This window comes from Chlorocebus sabaeus, chromosome 22 (assembly GCF_047675955.1).
Source record: "Chlorocebus sabaeus isolate Y175 chromosome 22, mChlSab1.0.hap1, whole genome shotgun sequence".
Taxonomy (NCBI): domain Eukaryota; kingdom Metazoa; phylum Chordata; class Mammalia; order Primates; family Cercopithecidae; genus Chlorocebus; species Chlorocebus sabaeus.
The window spans coordinates 98,465,458-98,489,383 of NC_132925.1; the positions used below are offsets into that span (position 1 = coordinate 98,465,458).

Here is a 23,926-nt window from a genome sequence, read left to right on the forward strand (position 1 = left end):
CGGTTTGTGGTCACCAGTGGTTCAGGATGGAGGAGAGTGGGAGTTGGCTCTTACTATAATGGAATCCTTGTGATGGAACTCTTCTTTATCTTGGTGGTGGTGGTGGTTGTCACCAAATCTACACATGTAGTTAAGTTGCACAGAACTAAATACAATGTGTACAAACACACATATGCACACACATGTAAAATTAGTAAAATCAGAATAAGGTTGATGGCTAATGTCCGAGCTGTGATACTGTGCCATAGTTATTATACAAGATGTTTCCATTGGGGAAACTGGGTGAAGTACATATGGAATCTCTCTGTATTGGTTCTTACAACTGCATGTGAACCTACAAATATCTCAAAATAAAAGTTTAATTCACATGCAAAAGAATGAAATTGGACCTCTACTTACACCATATATAAAAATTAACTCAAAAGGCATCAAAGACCTCAATGTAAAAAGCTAAAGCTATAAAGCTCTTAGAAGAAAACTTGGGCATGATTGGGTGTGGTGGCTCTTGCCTGTACTCTCAGCACTTTGGGGAGACAAGGCAGGAGGATTGCTTGAGCCCAGGAGTTCAAGACTAGCCTTGGCAACATGGTGAGACCTGTCTCTACACAAAATTTAAAAATTAGCCAGGTGTGACAATGTACCACTGTGGACCCAGCTACTCAGGAGGCTGAGGTGGGAGGATTGCTTGAAGCCAGGAGGTTGAGGCTGCAGTAAGCTATGTTTGTACCACTGCACTCCAGCCTAGGTGACAGAGAGAGATGCTGTCTCCCAAAAAACAAAAATAAAAGAAAACATTCTTAGATATATGTCACTGAAATCATACATATACCCCAGTGTTAAAAAAACTGTTGTTAGAGTTTTCAAAATTAAAAATATTTTTTACTTCAATGGACAATATCAAGAAAGTGAAAAGACAACTTGCAGAAAGGAAAAAAAACTTTTAAATTATATATTTGTTAAGGAACTTGTATTTAAAATATATAAAGAACTCTTAGAACTCAACTGTATAAAGACAAATGACCTATTTTTAAAACGGGCAAAGGGTCTGCACAGACATTTCTCTGAAGATACACAAATGGGCCAATCAGCACATGAAAAGGTACCCCTCATCATTAGCCGTCAGGGAAGTACATCGGAAAACCACAATGAGTTACCCCTCCAGACCTACTAGGATAACTCTAACTAAAAAGACAGATAATAACAAGTGTTAGTGAAAATGGAATTTTCATACATTGCTGGTACAAGTGGCAGCTTTGGAAAACAGTCTGGCAGTTCTTCAAAAGGTTAAATATAGAGTTACTACGAAGCGGGTCAATGGGTACAGTTACAATTAAATAGGAGTTCGGGTCTAGCGTTTCACTGCACTATAGTTAATAATAATGTAATGTATATTTCAAAATAGCTGGAAGAGAGGATTTTGAATGTTCTCACCACAAATAAAGGATATATGTATGAGGTAAAGGATATGTTAATTACCATAATTTGATTATTATACATTGTATATGTGTATTGAAACCTCACACTGTACCCCATAAAAATGTATAGTTATGTGCCAATAAAAATAAAATAATAAAAAACCTTTTTTAAAACGAAGAATATATGACCTTCTGATTTTGTGCTGTTAGTTTTGTTTGAGCAACTATATACACTTTGAAAAAGATGTATTTTAAAAGGTATTTAGGCTGGGCGCAGTGGCTCATGCCTGAAATCCCAGCACTCTGGGAGTCTAAGGAAGGAGAATTCCTTGAACCCAGGAGTTCAAAACTAGCCTGGGCAACATAGGGAGACTGTATCTCTACCCAAAAAAAAAAAAAAAAAAAAAAAAAATGAGCTGGGCAAGATGGTGGTGTGTGCTTTTGTTCCCAGCTACTCAGGAGACTGAGGCAGGAGGATCACTTGAGCCCAGGAGGTTGAGGCTAGAGTGAGGTGTGATCATACCACTGCACTCCAGCCTGGGCAACAGAGTGAGACCCTGTCTCAAAAAAAAAAAAAAAAAAAAAAAAAAAAAGGAAAGAAAAGAAAAGTAAAAAGTATTCAGCAGACTACTCAGGCTGACACCACCATCAAGCCAAATTTTACTGTGTTTTTTTGAGTACTAATACCATCTTCAACAAAATTTAAATGGTCTTATTTGTTAATTTTCAGCTTCCTAATGAAGATCCTGAGATTTTTGACATTTCATCCAAGTGCCTGTCTATACTGGTTCAGCTGTATGGAGGGGAAAACCCAGACAGCCTCTCTCCTGAAAATGTGGAAATTTTTGCTCATTTGCTGACATCCAAGGAGGACCCAAAGGAACAGAAGCTTCTGTTAAGGATTCTCAGAAGAATGGTGAGTTTACACAGAAACTGGGGACACTGGGTGGCTTTGCTGGCAGCCACAAGGGCAGTGAATAGCCATTTCTTGTACCTAATTTCAGATTTCCAGAAAATTTGCAAGAGTGGTGAAGAACTCCGGTCACCTTTCTTCTTAATCACCTGTTGTTGACATTTCTCATATACTGTTCATCTGCATATATACATATTTTTTCTGAACCATTTGGGAGTAAGTTAGAGACATTGTGCCTCGCACCTCTTAACATCTAAGTATGTATTTCCTAAAATAAAATTGATATTCTGTTACTTAAGTAATCAAAATCAGGAAATTTAACACTGATAAAATTCCTTTACCAGTCTTCTGTCCATATTCTAGTTCGCTCAGCTGTCTTAGTAACTTTCATAGCTTTTTTCTGGTATAGGATACAGTCCAGGATTATGTCTTTTGGTAGACATGTGTCTTTAATCTGGAATAGTCTTTCAGTCTTTGTCTTTCATGATATTTTTGAAGATTATAGGCCAGGTTTTGTTGGTTTTTTCCCCCCCCTCAGAGGCCTTGGGGGTCAGCGTGGCCTCCTCCCCCTGGAAGGAAGCGCTGGAAGGGGCTTGAGTGAGCATGCAGTCCTATTCTCTTTTCATTTATTTATTTTTTATTTTTTGAGACAGAGCCTAGCTCTGTTGCCCAGGCTAGAGTGCAGTGGCATGATCTTGGCTCACTGCAACTGACTAGAGCCCAGGCATTCTACATCTCTGTTGAGGCTATGCGTCTGAGGGGTCTTCAGTTACCAGCCTCTCCTTCGAAGTGTCTCTGCTTTTCTTCCCACCTGGCCACCAACTGCCCTCTCCTGGGCCCACCTTGTGCGTGGCAGCAGCGTCTTCATCAGCTTTTGTTATCTGGCCTGGTCGGAGGGTACATTTGGCCACCTGTGTAGACCAGGTATTTTGTACCATCTCCCTGAGTTTGGGTCTGTTTGATGTGTCTTCACGATTCGATTTGTGAGTAATCTAGAAGTAAATTGGTCCTTCTCAATCTATCACATCCAGAGGCTCTTGGTGGCTGTTTGCCCCTTACTGGTGATGTTAATTTTGATCACTTGGTTTAATCAATGTGTAGTTAGTTATTATTATTTTGTAGTAGTTGCAAAATGGATGTTTTCTCATCCCCAGCATTTATAATTCCCAGCATTCCACTGTAAGGAAAAACTTTCCCTTCTGCTTCTCTTATTTTATTTAAAAATGCATATATAGCTGATGTCTGTTTGAAAGTACTTTTGAAAACCTATTCTCTTTCTACAGTAAGTCTTTCTCTGCTGATTTTGAAGGCCACTATTTACAGTAGCTAGTGTTGAAGTTAATAAAGGATGGGGGTTCTGTCCACCTGTCATCTTCTGGTTTGTCAGTCCGTGTTCACTTCTAGATCTTAGTACCTTGAGGTGTCCTTTGGCAGGTGGAAGCTGTGGATGTTCCAGAGAGTTGTACTCAAAATGACTTGCACCAATTTGATAAGTAGACAGTTGTGAGTGACCCAGCTGAACCTGCATGACAGTTGATGGGTGACAGAATTAGAAGGGAGATAAGGAGACTGACTTCCTCACTGCTGTATTGTGCTGCTGTGTGGATGTGACTCCCCTTAACCCCAAAACAAGACTTACTAATCTCAGCAGTCATTACCTGAGTTGCAGGATTATGATGGTCTAGTCCAGTTCCCCAAGTGTGGGATGAATACTTCTGAGGAGAGTAGGTTTTGGAGACGGTGCACTAGCCTAGCACTAGATGATGTGGAATCACGTAGTGAGGCAGTTATTTCATTTCCATTTTCTATTGGTCTTTCTGGTTATTCAAGGCAAAAGCCTCAGTTTGTTGTTGTGTCTTTAACACCTCTCTAATCCTTCAGAATTTCCCTTTTAACAGAGCAGGCCTCTCAAGCTCTCATCTTTTACAGTGGAGATGTTTCTTTAAAAAATTATTTAAAGAAAAAAGGTGAGTCAATCTGAAGACAAGTACTAGAGAATATAATAATACAAGTGATCTGTAGATATGGCAAAAGTGTGAATTTGGTAGAAAATGTCAAAAACTTGGAAAATATTGGTCTGATACCTGATATGGTTAAATTTTGTAGGGATCTATAGTCTCTCTGAAATTCAGGACCAGATTTTTTTTTTTGAAACTTAGAATTTTCACTTCTTTTTGGCATGGTACTTATACTGTATATTATATGATGCCCATAGGAGGCACTCAGGCAATGCCACCATAAGCACAGTAATATTTCTGTGGCAAAATGTATGAATATTTACACCAGGCAGAGGTAAATTAAGACCAAACATGGGCTCTTGTGAGTTCAGGTCAGGTTTTGCTACCATATGTGTTTTTGAACAATATGAAATATGTGTTTTGAGCTTATGAAAAAAGTTTAGATTTTCAGAGCTTTCTAGATTTTAGAATTGCAGATATTATGGAAGTAAGTTATGTTATTTACTAAAACACTGATCAAATTAATCATACAGATTAATTAATAAGACCCCAACTTGTTTGAAATAAACAGATTCTACCGTCTTTTAGTTTGCTTTACTATTTAAAATGGCTTCTTTATAATATCTGACCTTCCTCATAGGGCCAGGTAGATTTTGCTTTGTGGAAGAAAAGTTGAATCCAAGTGATTTTTACCTTTGTATCAAACAGAAGTTGATCCTGGTGCTGCTCATCTATTTTCTTTTTATTGTGGTAAAATGTATATAGCATAACATTTATCACTTGAATTATTTTTAAGTATGTGGTTCAGTGGCATTAAGCATATTCATATTGTTGTGCAACCATCACTATTATCCATCTCCACAACTTTTTCATCTTCCCAAACTGAAACTTTGTGCCTATTAAACAATAACTTCCCACTCCTCCTTCTCCCAGTGCCTGGTAACCACCATTCTACTTTGTTTCTATGAATTTGACTACTCTAGGTACCTCGTACAAGTGGAATTATACAATATTTGTCCTTTTATGTCTGGCTTGTTTCACTTATTGTACTGGCTTCAAGGTTTATTCATGATGTAGCACGTGCTAGAATTTCCTCCCTTTGTAGGGCTGACTAATAATCCATTGTTATGTGTATACCACATTTTAAAAATGTATGATCCATTGATGGACATTTGTGTTGTTCCACCTTTTCTGTCCCATTTATTGATTTTTAAAAACTTATCTCTATTATTATCAGAATTGGCTCATGGATTTTTCAGTGGGTTACAATCCACGGCTGCCCCACATTTGGCTAATGGAAATGGCTTTCAGATGTCTGCTATGTCTTTTGACATTCTCCATCTTCTTTTTTTTTTTTTTTTTTTTTTCCTGGAGTGCTTTCAATCATAATGTGATATTCCAGGCTCATATTGTATTACTACTCCAGCCTTGGCATCAGGCATTTCTCCAAAGAACTATGGAGCCTTTCTGTGTGGTATTTAGGAAGTAAGATGCAAAAACGTTCTGGATTGGGATTAAAACAACTGTTTGTTTGCTTAGCAACAATAACAGAAATAGCCTGGACAGTCCCAAGATACTGTTTTTTACCCTCTTCTGGAGGGTACCTGTGAAAGTCACTCTAACTCTTTGATGTCTCTACTTTAGTTTTTCAAGAATGCCCATAATGTTTGCAGGTCTGCCATCTGTGATAAATGCCTCAAAATCTTCTGAAAACCTTCTGATTTGCCCTGGGTAAGTCAATGTTGGGTCAAGTCATATAAAACATATAATCAGAGATTCTAGGGGCCCCAGTCAGCTCAGCTATGGCCTTGAACTTGCCCATCCTGAAGCTCAGTTCTAATTAAATGGAATACAGATGGTCTCCAGTTTACCATGGTTCAAATTAGGATTTCTCAACTTTGCATTGGTGCAAAACTGATGCTCATTTAGCAGAAACTGTATTTCAGGTACCCATACAACCATTCTATTTTTTACTTTCAATATGGTCTTCAATAAATTACATGAGATACTCAATACTGTGTTACAAAATAGGCTTTGTATTAGATGATTTTGCTCAATTGCAGGCTAATGTAAGTGTTCTGAGCACATTTAAGGTACGCTGGGCCATGATGTTTGGCAGGTTAGGTATACTAAATGCATTTTTGACTTACATTATAATGGGTTTATTGGGAAGTAACCCCATCTGTACTGAGGTTAGTACATTTGAAGAGAAATAGCAGCAGGTTACCCAAAGAGGAGTGTGATACCACCTGTCTCATACTTCTGGACTGATTTAGTCCTCCTTCCTCTTTGTCCTTCTGTTCTCTGTTTTTAATTCTCTGGCAGCCATTGCTTTATAATTGTTGGCTTACTTTCTGTTCTTATCTTTACATTACCCTTGTTCCCGGGTGGTAATGTGGTCGGTCTTGTTATTTGTTGTATCTTCAGAATGTTATGGTGTCTGACGTGTAAAAGATGTTCATCAGTTGTTGGTTACTACTGTGTGGTAGTCTCTGTGTTAGGATTTTTGGTGGATTAATCTCCTTTAATCTTGACAGCATCCCTGGAGAACAGCTCCAGTGATTGTTCCCAGATCATTCCCATTTTATAGGTTATAACTTAAGGCTTAAGGAGCTTAAGTAATGTTCCCAAGGCCACCAACTAGGGAATGATAGAGCTGGTATCAAGCCCAGGTTGGACTGCCCCAGCCCATTCTCCTTCGAAGTAGCTGGCCCCAGGCTGCTGCTTTGCCAAGGACTGATCTGAATTCCTCAGGCATTTGTCAGGCAGAATTTGACTGAACTTTGATCCAGATAGCACCTGAGAGATTCATTCTTTTATTCATAGAAAAACAAGTAATGGATAGAGTTATGACTGTGTGCAAAGCACTGCACTGGAGATATTGAAACAGACATGATCTTGCTGCTCCCTGCCCTCAGGGATCTCTAGCCAGAGAGACATGGAAGCAACCAGCTTCATTACAAAGCAGGATCCAATCAGTGCTACACTGGAGGAGCCAAGAAAGTTCCGCAGGAACAATCATTCTGGGGAGGAAGTTGGCAAGACATGATGTTTAAACTGCGTGTGGAAGAATGTGTTGGTATTCTACACACTGAGCAGGAAGAAGCACATCCTGAGCAAAGACCCAGAAATCCATGGAGCCAGATTGGGAAGACATAAGAATGGGCCAGGAAAAGCCAGAGCTTCACTGAACATTAACTTTAGGAGAATTTAGAGTTTAGACATTATTGATGGAATTAAGAAATTCCGGTCTCTGAAAGAAAAGGCTGCTGGCAGCATCTTAATTGAATTAGTTTTCCTTACTGTGGAATAAAACTTTACCATAGTAGCTGTCACAGAATAGGTATTTAGCATTTACTGAGCTGAATAAGGAATGTTCATAAAATACAGCGTTTTTGTTATTGGCAGTACATTTTTGGTCTACAGTCCATATTGGGAGCTCGTGTTAGTACTTTGTAGACACACCTAGGTCAGACTGAGAAGGACTATAAAAGACATTTAGTTATCCCATAGTCTGAAGCTTCAGTCTTCTCCACAGTAGCCCTGCCAAGTTTCTGAAGACTGCATGAGATTGGATATGCGTATGGATAGAGGACAGGAACTTGAGTGATATAAGGAACACATGCAAAAATTTCCTGTGACTTTGGGGAGACCCAACTCTCAGGCTCGGCTCACTGGAGCAGAAGAATCAGATTCCATAGAGATACAGAGCCATTCTAGATTTATTACCTGGTGCCAGTAATTGGATTAAGGAGTCCTGACAAATGCATTTTCTTGACCATAAGAAGTTAGGGAGGAAAAGACAAGTTCCCTGAGGACCTAGTCAGAGGATATTCATTAAGTACCCACTCCCACCAGGTGCACATCTAAAAAGAAGAGTATTCTAAGCTGATGGGGTCATCTCTTTTAAAACCCTGATGGTGCCCAAAGCTGAGCGAGTCTGGATGGATTCAGAGGGCAAGCCCAAGATACGTTTGACTCCATAATTTACAGGTAATGAGCGTGTCAGTGACTGGTAAACCATGGTTGTTAGAGAATCATATTGGAATCATGTGGCAGATCCCTCTCTGTGAATCACAGCAAGGGTCCTGGATTCTTGACTTTTCTGTTTAAAGTCCCAATCTTGTGACAGTCACTTTATAAAACTGTAATTTTCACTAACAAATTAAAGAAATAGAATGTTTAATTTCTGCTAATAGAGATGGGATGTGTTTTGCCTCTAGGGTGCTCTTTCTTATTTAGTCTGTATTTAGAACATCCGGAGAATGTTGAAGAAACCTAACGATTTAATTATCTGCTGTAATTTAAGAGGAAGTTGGGAGGTTTTATAATTATACTTTCTGCTTTAGCTTTAAAAATGTGATGGAAATCCTTCAAGTGTCTCCCAAGTTTACCTTTCCCTTAAACTGGATATCAATGGGAGTTTTCCCAGGGCAATGATTGTAGATTAGCTACTTGTCTCTTAATTAAAGCTAGCTTACTCCAACACTCAAAATATTGACTACACACGAACCACCACAAATTTGTTCTGTGCCTAAAATTGGCTTAAATATATGCTATCAACTACTCTCTAAAAGCAGAAAAATAGTCCACGGGAGGGTGACTATAATATGCTGATGTTACTAACTCCCTGTTGCCTTCTCACCCATCTACCTGGTGCAGCAGAGGTGGAAGGAGTGTAATTTGCAATAACTCTCTGAAGATGAATAGTATTAAGGATTTGTTACAAATATCTGTTCCATGAAGAATCTTTATCCTGTGGTCTTCAGAAAGTCTTGCTGTGCTCACTATCATTTTCCTTCTGAATTCTCACATAGGTCACCGGCCCCTCTCATTCCACATGAGAACAGGCATGTTATGTTGCTGAAAATGAGTGTAATATAGCATTTCTTTATGTACAGAGTCATTACATTTTTAAAGAGACCAGATGAGGATACTAGGAATTCTGCAGCCATTCTTTTAGTATTTTAGCACCAGGTTGGGCTGTAGAATTTAGAATCAGAAGAGGCACTGTTTCTCCTAGAAAAGTAAAGAAATATTCCTTGAGATATAATAAAAAGGTGAAATTATACCTCTCTCCCTCCTATTTTTCTTGTGGTTAAGACCTTCTATTCTTGACTTGTATTCTTAAAGGAGAAAAGAATGGGGATTGATGTAAAACCAGTAAAATTTCTAAGAGAAACACTATGCACCCAAATGAGTTAAACGTAAATTTAATCAATTTTATGAAATCTGGTTTTTTAGAAGATTTCCTAAAACCCTGAGAGGATGCTCTTAAGCGTTTCTGAAAGAGATCTTTTATTGAATCCATACACACCCATTTGCAGTTCCACTGGAGAGGCATTCTCTGCCACTGATTGCCATAGGGTTTGCAAGCTAATTTGGGAACTCTTTGAATGATTTTGTTGTATCTTTCCAACAAAGAAAAGAAACATAGATGGCACTGGATGATATTATGTTAAATGAAATAAGCCAGGCACAGAAAGATAAACACCGCATGTTTTCACTCATATGTGGAAGCTAAAAAAAGTTGCTCTCATAGAAGTAAAAAGTAAAACAGAGGATTCTAGAGGCCGGGAAGGGAAGGGAAGGGGGCTGGGAGGAAGGATAGGGAAAGATTTGTTAAAGGATACAAAATTACAGCTAAATAAGAGGAATAAGTCCTAGCACTCTATACCATTGTAGGATGACTATAGTTAATAATAAAACACAGTTTCAAAGAGCTAGAGAAAGATACTGAACATTTTCAACACAAAGAAATGATAAATGTTTTAAATGATAGATATCCTAATTACCTTGATCTGACCACTATACATTATATGTATTGAAACATCACTGTGTACCTCATGAATATGTACAATAATAATTTGCCAATTTTTTAAAAAGTCTATTAAAGAAAAAGAAATATAGTGCCTAAAATTTTTACATAATTCCCTGAAGAGATATTCCTGAGATTTTGAGCAAGGCAGATTCAGAAAATGGCTAGTGGAACAGAGTCATTTATAGCCAGTCCTTCTCAGGACTCAGACCTCAGTGTTACTATGATAAAATGATAGTCCACCTCAAGAGCGTTGAGGAAATATATAGATCTTTCCCATAGGTATCGACAAGATCACATGTCACAGGATGTGACAGAGAAAGCTTCCTTAAGATCCATCTGAACATGTCTCATTTCCCCACACATCAGCTCTCTACTTTCCTCCTCACTTGGGTTCTCCTCCTAGTATCTGCAGTTTGATTCCATGTAAGGATGTATGATCTAGAACCATTGCAAGAGGCATTGAATAGGAAAAATCAACCAGGTCTGATTGAGTATAGGTCTCGGAGGCAGGGGAATGTGAGCTAAGTGTGGCTCTAGATTCGTGGACCACAAATTGAGCACAAAGGGTCAACAAAAGTTTTAGGTGGTTCTGGGTTCTCTGGTTTGGCTGTGGTTCCAATTCTCCCTCTGTTCTTATACTCAAGTGATTCAAACATTTGTTTCCTGCCTGACTTTTGAGAAAACTGGAGTCTGTGGACCCCACTTCATGGGAATTCCTAATCCAAATACCTGGAATATAATTAGTACCTTCAGTAGAGGTAGAGAAAAACCCATTTAATATGGTAAGTTTAATTTTACACATGTTCAGTTAAAAATAACAAATAACACCTTGAAAAAGTGATCTGGTGTTTGAAAATTAGGGTGGATGAATATGAAAGGCCACAAAATGAAATGCAAAATTAGATTCTAGTTGTAAAAAAAAGGAATATGTATATAAGAGTTATCAATATTGAGATAATAGCTAAATCCACAAGAGTGGAGTCATTAATTCATTCAGCAGTAGTATATTGAGCATCTGTTATGAGCCAAACATGGAAGTGCTGAAGGTATAATACATGAAGAACAAGACAGGCAACCCCTCTGCTCTCATGAAGTTTATGACCTGAATGGCTGAATACAGTATATTTCTTCCCAGAAATAGTATAAAGGATAATAATAAGCATCCAGGGTTGAGATTTGGAAAATATTGTCAGTTAAGGAGGTTGAAAAGTTTCATGTGTGTTTTAAAGATAAAACAATGTGAAAGTCAGCTTAGTGGAATAGACAGAATGTGGCCTAGGAGCCCATAGCCTTGAGTTCCAATCTCAGCTCTTCAGTCAACTACTTGTACTGCCATAGACAAGACACAACCTCTCTAAGTTTCACTATTGACAAAGCAAGCAAGTTGATTGAGATTTGTCTTTTTCCAACTACACATCATGATCCACTGAAAGCAATTTAAAGTTTCACAGTGCAGCATTTGTTATTTAAATGAAAATGAAATAGAACAGAATAACAAATCTTAATGTGTTGTTCATAGGATATTGCTTTGTGAAACTTTTTTTCCCGTTTTCTGCATCTGTTTGCACATGTGGCTGTGTGTACCAAGTTGTGATATGAATTTTCTTTTTAATTTTAGAGATATAATTTCACTCTGTTGCCCAGGCTAGTTGCCTTCCCTTCCTATTTTTTTTTTTTTCCAATCTGTCATTTGTAGCCCCTGTGCAGCCTAATTTTCCTTCTGTTATGATATCTTTTCTCAAGAGATTCAGGTCCCCTACTCCCTTCCTGTAATCCTAGCACATAAAATGTTTTCCCTGCTCTCTCTATAGCGTCTTCTGCTTTTTCCGATTTCTATTGCCATTGATGATACTTTTACTCTTCTTTTTATTATAAAAAGTCTCAAAATCCAAGAAAAGATGAAAGAGTCATAGGATGAGCACCTGTGTAATCAAGAATTAAGAATTATCATTTTACCATATTTCTGTTGTGTGTATGTGTTTTCTAAATCATGTGAAAGTGAAAACGTCATAGAACTTGGTCTCTAACCATAATACTATTATCACAACTAAGAAAATTAACAATTTCATATCATTAATATCTACTTAATACTTTTTTTTTTTTTTTTTTTTGAGACAAGGTCTCACTCTGTTGTTCAGGCAGGAATGCAGTGGTGCCCTCATGGGGACTGCAGCCTTGACCTCAGGGGCTCAGTTGATTATCTCACCTCAGCCTTCCAAGTAGCTGGGACTACAGGCATGCACCACTGTGCCCAGCTAATTTTCTTTTTTTAAAGATAAAGGCTGGGTGCAGTGGCTAACACCTGTAATCCCAGCACTTTGGGAGGCTGAGGTGCGCAGATCACCTGAGATCGGGAGTTCAAGACCAACCTGGCTAACATGGTGAAACCCCATCTCTACTGAAAATACAAAAAGTAGCCAGGCGTGATGGCGGATGCCTGTACGCCCAGCTACTCAGGAGGCTGAGGCAGGAGAATTGCTTGAACCTGGGAGGCAGAGGTTGCAGTGAGCCGAGATCACGCCACTGCACTCCAACCTGGGCGACAGAGTCTTGAAAAAAATATATACATATATAGACAGGCTCTACAGCCATACCACCCTGAATGCACCCGATCTCATCTGATCTCAGAAAAACAGAAATAGGGTTTCGCTATATTGTCCAGGCTGGTCTTGAACTGGGCTCAAGTGATTGCCTGCCTCAGCCTCCCAAAATGCTGGTATTATTAGTTGTCAAAAAATGACTATTATGGTCTTTTGTTTTCAAGCTACATTCCAACCGAGGCTCACATACTGAATTTATTATTGTTTCCTTGTCTATTTTAATCTAGAAGAATCTTTCTTTCTTTTTTTTTTTTTTTCTTATGAAATTGACTTTTTGAAAAGCCTAAGTCACTTGTCTTATGGAATATCTCATACTCTGGAGAGCAGAATGCTTGTTTCCTCATGATATTTTGGGTCACAATGTCCCGTTGACAGTGGCCCCTTATACTGTATCATATTGAGAAGCATGTGGTGTCAGTCATCTCCACTTTTAGTGATGCTGAGTTTCATTGCTTGGTTAAGAGGGCACCTGCCCCATGTCTCCACTATGCAGGTGTGTGTTTCCCTTGCAATCACTAAGGCGTGCTTGGAGAGATATATTGGAACCGTGTGAATATTCCTGTTTCCCACATTGACTTTTTAAAGTAAAGGGTAAAAACTATAAAAATGTGATAATATTTATGGAGCAAAATGGTTAATTTTAATGCCTGAGGGGAACTATTTAAAATGTGGAAAGGACCAATCTACTTTTCTTGGTAACAGATATAATAACTCTCAAAAAGGGAGAAGAGTTACCGGGAGTACTGCTTCCTTCTATGATATTAATTCATTGAGAATCTACCCAGTATAAGTTGTAAGTAAAAAGCTAAGAGTCCCTGGTGCTTTGCACTCTGCAGCCTCCTGAGAACCAAGGGAAGTGGTGGGAGAAACACAAAAGAAAGCTCACTGTGAGGGACCATTTATTTATTCAACCCCTGAATATTTCCATTTAAAGGGAATTATTATCCAGTTCAAATAATAGTAATTGTAAATTCCTATGGTGTTTTCCTGATGCGTAGTAATCATTTTGACCATCACCAATTTCACTGTGCAGCTTTTGCTGTGCAGAATGCTACAGATTCCTTTGGTAATTTGGGATGTCTTTAATGTCATGCCCTTAACAAAACCAGTCTCAGAACAATGAGCATTTAAAGCAAGTTAAGAATTAGAATGAACATGTTTGAAAAATACTTCCAGGCCAGGCATGGTGGGTCACGCCTGTAATCCCAGCATTTTGGGAGACCAAGGAAGGTGGATCACCTGAGGTCAGGAGTTCGAGACCAACCTGGCCAACGTGGTGAAAACCTGTCTCCGCTTAAAATATAAAAATTAGCCAGGTGTGGTGTCAGGCGCCTGTAATCCTAGCTACTCAGGAGGCTGAGGCAGGAGAATCGCTTGAACCAAGGAGGTGGAGGTTGCAGTGACCCGAGATTGTGCCATTGTGCTCCAGCCTGGGCGACAACAGTGAAACTCTGTCTCAGAAAAGAAAAAAAAAAGAAAAAAATACCGCCTTGTGGTTGTAAACAGCAATGGCAATTTTTTGAGGGACCTTCTGTTATGAATACCTACACTAAATGTTTTTAAATTTCGTTTTTTAAATAATTTAAATACAATTTTTCTTTAATATATATTAATTGTAAGAAATGAATTCCATCAATTGAAATAAACAATAACTAATATCCACATTATGTTCGTAGGGATATATCTCTTTCCTTAGCAAGACTGTTTCTAGGTAGATAGACTATATATAAAGCAAATAACCAGAGTTTGATATCAGGTTTTAAATAATCACAGAAAAATATAAAGAGAATAGTTCAGTTGATAATTACAATATGTATCCAAGAAAATATTTTAAGTTCAAGCTGTGAGATGAGTTGAATTGAATCGTATCATGTAAAGTATGACTCTTGTTTTTTTGTAAACTAGTATCTTGAATTCAGTCAACAGAACTACTCCAAGGTTTAGGTATATTATTTGATAACACAGGAGTTCCTTTTTGTTCCAGAATAAGTGATAATGGAAAACTAACCACTTAATGTAGATTCATTTAAACTGGCAATCTAACAATTATGGTACATAATGACAAAAGGTTTCATTGGGATTTAATCTCAAAATATGAAACTAACATTTATCAAAGGGAATTTGATTTGTCTTTTAACAATGTTATGAAGTCATTCTAATGAGTCATTCAGCATTTTTCAGTACCACGCAGAAAAAGTCCCCAGTAAGACAGAGTGACCACTCGCTCAACAAGTAAATACTGAGTGACTGCTCTGTGGCACCCATGGTTCTCAATGTTGGGGATACAGCAGGGAACAAGACAGACAGAAAACCCTGCTCTAATGGAGCTTGCTAACAGAGTGACATGATAGCCACATTTATTAAGTAAACTATGTCGTATTTTATGTAGGGAAAGCACTAAGAAGAAAAATAAAGAGAGAAAGGAAAACAGGAAAGACAGCAGGCTATTTGCAGCTTTTAGATAATGTGACTAGGGAAAGCCTCTCTAAGATGACATCTGAGTAAAGACTGAAAGAAGTAGAGAAAGCAGCCAGGGAGTGTTTGGAGCAGGGGAATAGCAAGTGCTAAGGCCGCAAGGCAGGTATATCCATGGTAGGTTCTAGGGACTGTAAGGAAGCCCCTGTGTCCAGAGCAAACTGAGCAAGAAGGAGACACATAGGATGTGAGGGAGACAACAGGGAAGGGTGTCGTGGAGGAAAGAGGTTACAAAGGCCCTGTAAACCCTTGTAAACACTAGCCTTTATCCCCAGTGAAGTGGAAGCCTTTGGAGGGTTTTGAGCTGAAGGGATAGACAGTCTGGTTGCTGCATTGAGAGTAGTCATCGAAGAGGGTGAAGGATAAGAGATATATGTCAGGAGGCTGCTATATCGGGAGAGTCCTGATCATGACTTGGAGGGAGTAAAAATTGGTTATATTTTGGATATAACTTGAAAGCAGAACCAATAGAATTTGCTGACACATTAGTTGGAGACTAGGAAAGAAATACTGAAAGATGATTCCAATTTTGGCCTAAGACAAAACTGAGATGGCTAAAACTGTAGGAGGAGCTGATTTGAGGGCAGAGAGAAAACCAGGAGCTCAGTTGTTTACATTTAAGATGCCTGTTGGACATCCATCTGGAAATGGCAAGCTGGCAGTTGGCTCTATAGGCCTGGAATTCCAACAGAGGGAGGTCTGGACTAGAGCAGAATGGTATCAGAATGTGGAATGCTTGAATGTAGATTCCGGAGGTTGCCAGTTACTGGTAATGACCAGGTATAGGTTAAAACAAGGGAAGTGAATCAAGTGTGGAGGAGGACAAGATCACTGGAGGGAAAGCCAAAGAAATGAGTAGTTTTGGAAGGACCCTCTCTGTGGACTTTGAAATGACCAAGCGCTTGATAAGGGTGGTGTTGAAGACACTGACAGTGAGCTGGGGAATGGGAGTGTGAGCGACCTGATAATCCACAGATAACTGCCACAGGTAAGAGTAGAAGGACATAAGATTTGAAGCTGGGGGCAGAGGGGCAGGGGATGCATGGAGGAGGGGTGGAGAATGACCAGGAAGCTTCTGTGAGAACCAAGGAGGTTTCTCCGGGCCCAGCAGCTCAGGAGTATGAAAGACACATGTAAGAGGAGCATATCACGAGGGAAAAGCCCAGTTTCAGTTACAGCAAAAAAAGTGAAAGGCGCATCCTGGAAGAGACTGAGGATAAAGGAGGTCTTGCTGGTGCGTCTGTCCAAAAGGCACAGTGAGTAGAAGGGATTCAAGAGGAGAGGTGAAGATGAGAATCAGAATATAGGATATACAGAGCCTCATAGAGATGAGAGCCCAGGGGAATAAGGCTGACCTGGGGGGCCTGGGCTTTACATGGCGACCTACATAAACTTGGACACAATGAGGAATGAGATTGGCCTTGACTGTCCCAGGCCAACTGGATGGGTGAGGCTGTGAGTGAGCCTTGCTGGAGCCTGAATAGTTCTGGGACAACTCCTGACTCCAGCCAGGACAGAGGTGACCCCCACCCAGAAGGCCTGTGTTCCCTATGTCCCTGCCCCTGGGAATCAACAGAGATGCAGTCTTACTCTGAGGGTATGGTAAGAAGGCCTATAGATGGATCTTTTTGCTCCATCACTTGGGGCTTTACCAGTGATTCTAAACTTCCTTGTATATCATCTTTTACATTATCAAAATTGCATAATGGCATGTTATAACATTCTTCATACTTAACCTTTCCAGCCCCATCATAAAAATGAGTCTCTTATTGTAAAACTATGTAAGATCTTCCTCAGTTTTCCCTTGCTGTTCAAACTGGCATTCCCTTTTGAATTGCCTGTCTTTTGAATTGTCTTGTCTTCACCCTTGAAGAGATTTTTCTCTTCTCCAACTGTTAATCATCTAGTTTTATGTTTATCTGTCAGACCCTCACTCATCAAAGACTTTGGTGTAATTCTTCTATCATCACTGGCACTGATTTTATGAAATATCACATCTTTTGCAAGATTTTAATTTTTTTCTTCACTTTGGTATGTGACCACGTGAGAGCCAACTACTCATCAATTTATCAGTGTACTTGTTTATGCCCCTAAAGACTTGGGCTTCCCTAATCAATCAGACTTCCTGGGAACTAAGGAATTGAAAATAAATATGTAATACATATCCTCTGCCACTCTCACTACCCATTTAGCATAGCAAACCTATGATCCCACATGCATACATAGTTTCTATTTAAGAATTTGCCTTTAAAATCAAGTATCATAGCAAATGACCTTTTTGATCTGTGTCAGTGCTCACTTACTTTGATTTTTAAAAAATATTTTTGGCTTCTAGTGGTGATGAGTAAGGTTGAGCTAAACCACATGGTCTCCTTCCAGTATTTCTGCTCAGAACATTTAGGAGATGGCTGGGCAAGGGTTGGTGCCCCACACATATGTCACAGATCAGGTCTCATTGGCATTTTAGACAATTGTGCCAGACTTTCTAGACTGGTATCCCAGTGATGGCCATGAAATTGTTATTGAGGCTTGTTTAACGTTTTCTGTTTCAGGGATTAGTCTTTTCCAACACCATGGTTAAAGGAAATGTTTTGAAAGTGTTCCTGAGAATTATTTCTCATGGCATCTTGATTTCCTTTTTCAGTTGAAAGCATGCTGCTATCATGACCCTCCTTGAAGCAAGTAATGATTAGGTCTCTCATTTCAAATTATTCTGCTTCCATTTCCAATGTCTACATATAACATTTTTATCCATTCTCCAAAGAAAGTTTCAGAGTTCCATACAGTACATATATTTTTTAGGATACTGAACACTTTTTTTTTCTTGTTTCACTTTTTTTAAAAAATAAATACTTTAAGTTCTGGGATACATGTACAGAATGTGCAGGTTTATTACATAGGTATACATGTGCCATGGTGGTTTGTTGTACCCATCAACTCGTCATCTACATTAGGTATTTCTCCTAATGCCAGCCCTCCCCTTGCCTTCCATCCCTCCACAGGCCCTGGTGTGTGGTATTCCCCTCCCTGTGCCCGTATGCTCTCATTGTTCAACTCCCACTTATGAGTGTGAACATGTGGTGTTTGGTTTTCTGTTCCTGCGTTAGTTTGCTGAGAATGATGGTTTCCAGCTTTATTCATGTCCCCGCAAAGGACTTGAACTCATTCTTTTTATGGCTACGTAGTATTCCATGGTGTAAATGTGCCACATTTTCTTTATCCAGTCTATCATTGATTCCAAGTCTTTGCTATTGTGAATAGTGGTGCAATAAACAATAAACATATGTGTGCATGTGTCTTTATAGTAGGATGATTTATGATCCTTTGGGTATATACCCAGTAAAGGGATTGCTGGGTCAAATGGTATTTCTAGTTCCAGATCCTTGAGGAATTACCACACTGTCTTCCACAATGGTTGAACTAATTTACACTCCCACCAACAGTGTAAAAATGTTCCTATTTCTCCACATCTTCTCCAGCATCTGTTGTTTTCTGACTTTTTAATGATCGCCATTCTAACTGGCACAAGATGGTATCTCATTGTGGTTTTAATTTGCATTTCTCTAATGACCAGAGATGATGAGCTTTTTTTCACATGTTTGTTGGCCACATAGATAGACATCATTTGAAAAGTGTCTGTTCATATCCTTCGCCCATTTTTTGATAGGGTTGTTTGTTTTTTTCTTGTAAATTTGTTTAAGTTCCTTGTAGATTCTGGATATCAGCCCTTTGTCAGATGGATAGATTGCAAAAATTTTCTCCCATTCTATAGGCTGCCTGTTCACTCTGATGCTAGTTTCTTTGCCAATGCAGAAGCTCTTTAGTTTAATTAGATCCCATTTGTCAATTTTGGCTTTTGTTGCTATTGCTTTTCGTGTTTTACTCATGAAGTCTTTGCCCATGCCTATGTCCTGAACGGTATTGGCTAGGTTTTCTTCTAGGGTTTTTACGGGTTTAGGTCTCACATTTAAATATTTAATTCATCATGAGTTAATTTTTGTATAATGTGTAGGGAAAGGGTACAGTTTCAGTTTTCTGCATATGATGGCTAGCCAGTTTTCCCAGCACCATTTATTAAATAGGGAATCCTTTGCCCATTTCTTGTTTTTGTGAGATTTGTCAAAGATCAGATGGTTGTAGACGTGTGGTGTTAGTTCTGTGGCCTCTGTTCTATTCCATTGGTGTATATATCTGTTTTGGTATCAGTATCATGCTGTTTTGGTTACTGTAGCCTTGTATAGTTTGAAGTCAGGTAGTGTGATGCCTCCAGCTTTGTTCTTTTTGCTTAGGATTGTCTTGGCTATACAGACTCTTTTTTGGTTCCATATGAATTTTAAAGTAGTTTTTTCTAATTCTGTGAAGAAAGTTAATGGTAGCTTGATGGGAATCACACTGAACCTATAAATTACTTTGGGCAGTATGGCCGTTTTCACAATATTGATTCTTCTTATCCATGACCATGGAATGTTTTTCCATTTGTTTGTGTCCTCTCTTACTTCCTTGAGCAGTGGTTTGTAGTTCTCCTTGAAGAGGTCCTTCACATCCCTTGTCAGTTGGATTCCTAGGTATTTTATTCTCTTTATAGCAGTTGTGAATGGGAGTTTGCTCATGATTTGGCTCTCTGTTTGTCTATTACTGGTGTATAAGAATGCTTGTGATTTTTGCACATTGATTTTGTATCCTTAGACTTTGCTGAAGTTGCTTATCAGCTTGAGATTTTGGGCTAAGATGATGGAGTTTTCTAAATATACAGTCATGTCATGGGCAAACAGAGATAATTTGACTTCCTCTCTTCCCATTTGAATACCCTTTATTTCTTTCTCTTGCCTGATTACCCTGGTCAGAACTTCCAATATTATGTTGAATAGGAGTGGTGAGAGAGGGTATCCTTGTCTTGTGCCGGTTTTCAAAGGGAATGTTTCCAGCTTTTGCCCATTTAGTATGATATTGGCTGTGGGTTTGTCATAAATAGCTCTTATTGTTTTCAGTTATGTTCCGTCAATACCTAGTTTATTGAGTGTTTTTAGCGTGAAGTGGTGTTGAATTTTGTCAAAGGCCTTTTCTGCCTCTATTGAGATAATCATGTGGTTTTTGTCATGGGTTCTTTTTATGTTTTGGATTACATTTATTGACTTGCATATGTTGAAGCAGGCTTGCATCCCAGGGATTAAGCCAACTTGATCATGGTGGATAAGCTTTTTGATGTGCTGCTGGATTCCATTTGCCAGTATTTTATTGAGGATTTTCACATTGATGTTAATCAGGGATATTGGCCTGAAATTTTCTTTTTTTGTTGTGTCTCTACCAAGTTTTGGTATCAGGATGATGCTGGCCTCTTAAAATGAGGTAAGGAGGAGTCCCTGTTTTTCTATTGTTTAGAATAGTTTCAGAAGGAGTAATACCAGCTCCTCTTTGCACCTCTGGTAGAATTCAGCTGTGAATCTGTCTGGTCCTGGCCCTTTTTTTTTTTTTTTTTTTTTTTGCTTGGAAGGCTATTAATTACTGCCTCAATTTCAGAACTTGTTATTGGTCTATTCAGGGATTCAACTTTTCTTGGTTTAGTCTTGGGAGGGTGTGTGTGTCCAGGAATTTATCCATTTCTTCTAGATTTTCTAGTTTATTTGCATAGAGGTGTTTATAGTATTCTCTGATGGTAGTTTGTATTTCTTTGGGATCCGTGGTGATACCCCCTTTGTCATTTTTTATTGTGTCTATTTGATTCTTCTCTCTTTTCTTCTTTATTAGTCTGGCTAGCGGTCTATCTATTTTGTTAATCCTTTTAGAAAACCAGCTCCTGGATTCATTGATTTTTTGAAAGGTTTTCTGTGTCTCTATCTTTTTCAGTTTTGCTTTGATCTTAGTTATTTCTTGCCTTCCGCTAGCTTTTGAATGTGTTTGCTCTTGCTTCTCCATTTCTTTTAATTGTGATGTTAGGTTGTTGATTTTAGATCTTTCCCGCTTTCTCCTGTGGACATTTATTGCTATTAATTTCCCTCTAAACACTGCTTTAGGAGTGTCCCAGAGATTCTGGTACATTGTATCTCTCTTCTCATTGGTTTCAAAGAACTTCTTTATTTCTGCCTTAATTTTGCTGTTTACCCAGTAGTCATTGAGTAGCATGTTCAGTTTCCATGTAGCTGTGCGGTTTTGAGTGAGTTTCTTTAATCCTGAGTTCTAATTTGATTGCACTGTGGTCTGAAAGACTGTCTTGATTTCCATTCTTTTGCATGTGCTGAAGAGTGTTTTACTTCCAATTATGTGGTCGATTTTAGAATAAGTGCTATGTGGTGCTGAGAAGAATGTATATTCTGTTGATTTGCGGTGGCAAGTTCTGTAGATGTGTATTAGGTCCGCTTGGTCCCTAGCTGAATTCAAGTCCTGAATATCCTTATTAATTTTCTGTTTCATTGATCTGTCTAATATTGACAGTGGGATGTTAAAGTCTCCCACTATTATTGTGTGGGAATCTAAGTCTCCTTATAGGTCTCTAAGAACTTGCTTTATGAATCTGGGTGCTCCTGTGTTGGGTGCGTATATATTTAGGATAGTTAGTTCTTCTTGTTGCATTGATCCCTTCACTATTATGTAATGCCCTTCTTTGTCTTTTTTGATGTTTGTTGGTTTAAAGTCTGTTTATTCAGAGACTAGGATTGCAACCCCTACTTTTGTTCTCTCTCCATTTGCTTGGTAAATCTTCCTTCATCCCTTTATTTTGAGCCTATGAGTGTCTTTGCATATGAGATGGGTCTCCAGAATACAGAATACAGCACACCGATGGGTCTTGACTCTTTATGCAATTTGCCAGTCTGCACCTTTTAATTGGGGCATTTAGCCTGTTTACATTTAAGGTTAATATTTTTATGTGTGAATTTGATCCTGTCATTATGATGCTAGCTCGTTATTTTGCCCATTAGTTGATGAAGTTTCTTCATAGCGTCAATAGTCTTTACATTTTGGTTTGTTTCTGCAGTGGCTAGTACTGGTTTTTCCTTTCCATATTTAGTGCTTCCTTCAGGAGCTCTTGTAAGGCAGGCCTGGTGGTGTCAAAATCCCTCAGCATTTGCTTGTCTGTAAAGGGTTTTATTTCTCCTTCACTTGTGAAGCTTAGTTTGACTGGATATGAAATTCTGGGTTGAAAATTCTTTTCTTTCAGAATGTTGGGCCAGGTGCGGTGGCTCAAGCCTGTAATCCCAGCACTTTGGGAGGCCAAGACGGGCGGATCACGAGGTCAGGAGATCGAGACCATCCTGGCTAACCCGGTGAAACCCGTCTCTACTAAAAAATACAAAAAACTAGCCGGGCGAGGTGGCAGGCGCCTGTAGTCCCAGCTACTCGGGAGGCTGAGGCAGGAGAATGGTGTAAACCCGGGAGGTGGAGCTTGCAGTGAGCTGAGATCCAGCCACTGCACTCCAGCCTGGGCGACAGAGCGAGACTCCGTCTCAAAAAAAAAAAAAAAAAAAAGTTGAATATTGGCCCCCACTCTTTTCTGGCTTGTAAGGTTTCTGCAGAGCTATCCACTGTTAGTCTGATGGGCTTCCTTTTGTAGGTAACCCAGCCTTTCTCTCTGGCTCCCCTTAACATTTTTTCCTTCATTTTAACCTTGGTGAATTTGACTATTGTGTTTCTTGGGGTTGCTCTTCTTGAGAAGTATCTTTGTAGTGTTCTTTGTATTTCCTGAATTTGAATGTTGTCCTGTCTTGCTACATTGGGGAAGTTCTCCTGGATAATATTCTGAAGTGTGTTTTCCAACTTGGTTCCATTCTTTCCATCAATCTTTACACCAATCAAATGTAGGTTTGGTCTTTTCACATAGTCCCATATTTCTTGGAGGCTTTGTTTGTTCCTTTTCATTTTTTTTTTTCTAATCTTGTCTTCATGCTTTATTTTTCATTAAGTTGATCTTCAATCTCTGATATCCTTTCTTCTGCTTGATTGATTTGGCTATTGATGCTTGTGTATGCTTCATGAAGTTCTTCTACTGTGTTTTTCAGCTCCATCAGGTCATTTATGTTCTTCTCTCAACTGGTTATTTTAGTTAGCAATTCCTCCAACCTTTTATCAAGGTTCTCACCTTCCTTGCATTGGGTTAGAAGATGCTCTTTAGCTCAGAGGAGTTTATTATTACCCACCTTTCGAAGCCTACTTCTGTCAATTCGTCAAACTCATTCTCCATCCAGTTTTGTTTCCTCACTGTTGAGGAGTTGTGATCATTTGGAGAAGAGGCATTCTGGGTTTTGGAATTTCCATCCTTTTTGCACTGATTTTTCTTCATCTTTGTGGATTTATTTACCTGTGGTCTTTGCTATTGGTTACCCTCAGATGGAGTGTTTGCGTGGTCATCCTTTTTGTTGATGTTGATGCTATTGCTTTCTGTTTGTTAGTTTTTCTTTTAACAGGCCCTTCTTCTGCTTGTCTGCAGGAGTTTGCTGGGGGTTCACTTCAGACCCTGTTTGCCTGGGTATCACCAGCAGAGGCTGCAGAACAGTAAAGATTGCTGCCTGCTCCTTGCTCTGGAAACTTTTTCCCAGAGGGGCACCTGCCATGTGTCAGCTGGAGCTCTCCTATGTGAGGTGTCTGTTGATTCCTGCCATGAGGTATCTCCCTGTTAGGAGGCATGGGGGTCAGGGACCCACTTGAGGAGGCAGACCATCCATTAGCAGAGCTTGAGCACTGTGCTGGGAGAACTGCTGCTCTCTTCAGAGCCGGCAAGCAGGAATGTTTAAGTCTGCTGAAGCTGTACCCAC

General features: G+C 39.1%; 1 protein-coding gene across 10 annotated transcripts in view; it reads left to right on the forward strand.

The window, feature by feature from the left end:
- ULK4 (unc-51 like kinase 4) overlaps nt 1–23,926 on the forward strand; it is a 702,682-nt gene that overhangs the window by 554,882 nt on the left and 123,874 nt on the right. For all 10 annotated transcript variants that reach the window (XR_012090659.1, XM_073010314.1, XM_073010313.1 and 7 more), the window contains one exon: nt 2,146–2,331. Coding sequence is in view for 9 of the 10 variants with exons in the window: in XM_073010314.1 (XP_072866415.1) it covers nt 2,146–2,331 (186 nt within the window). In the remaining variant the exon portion in view is untranslated. The remainder of the gene's footprint in view (nt 1–2,145; nt 2,332–23,926) is intronic.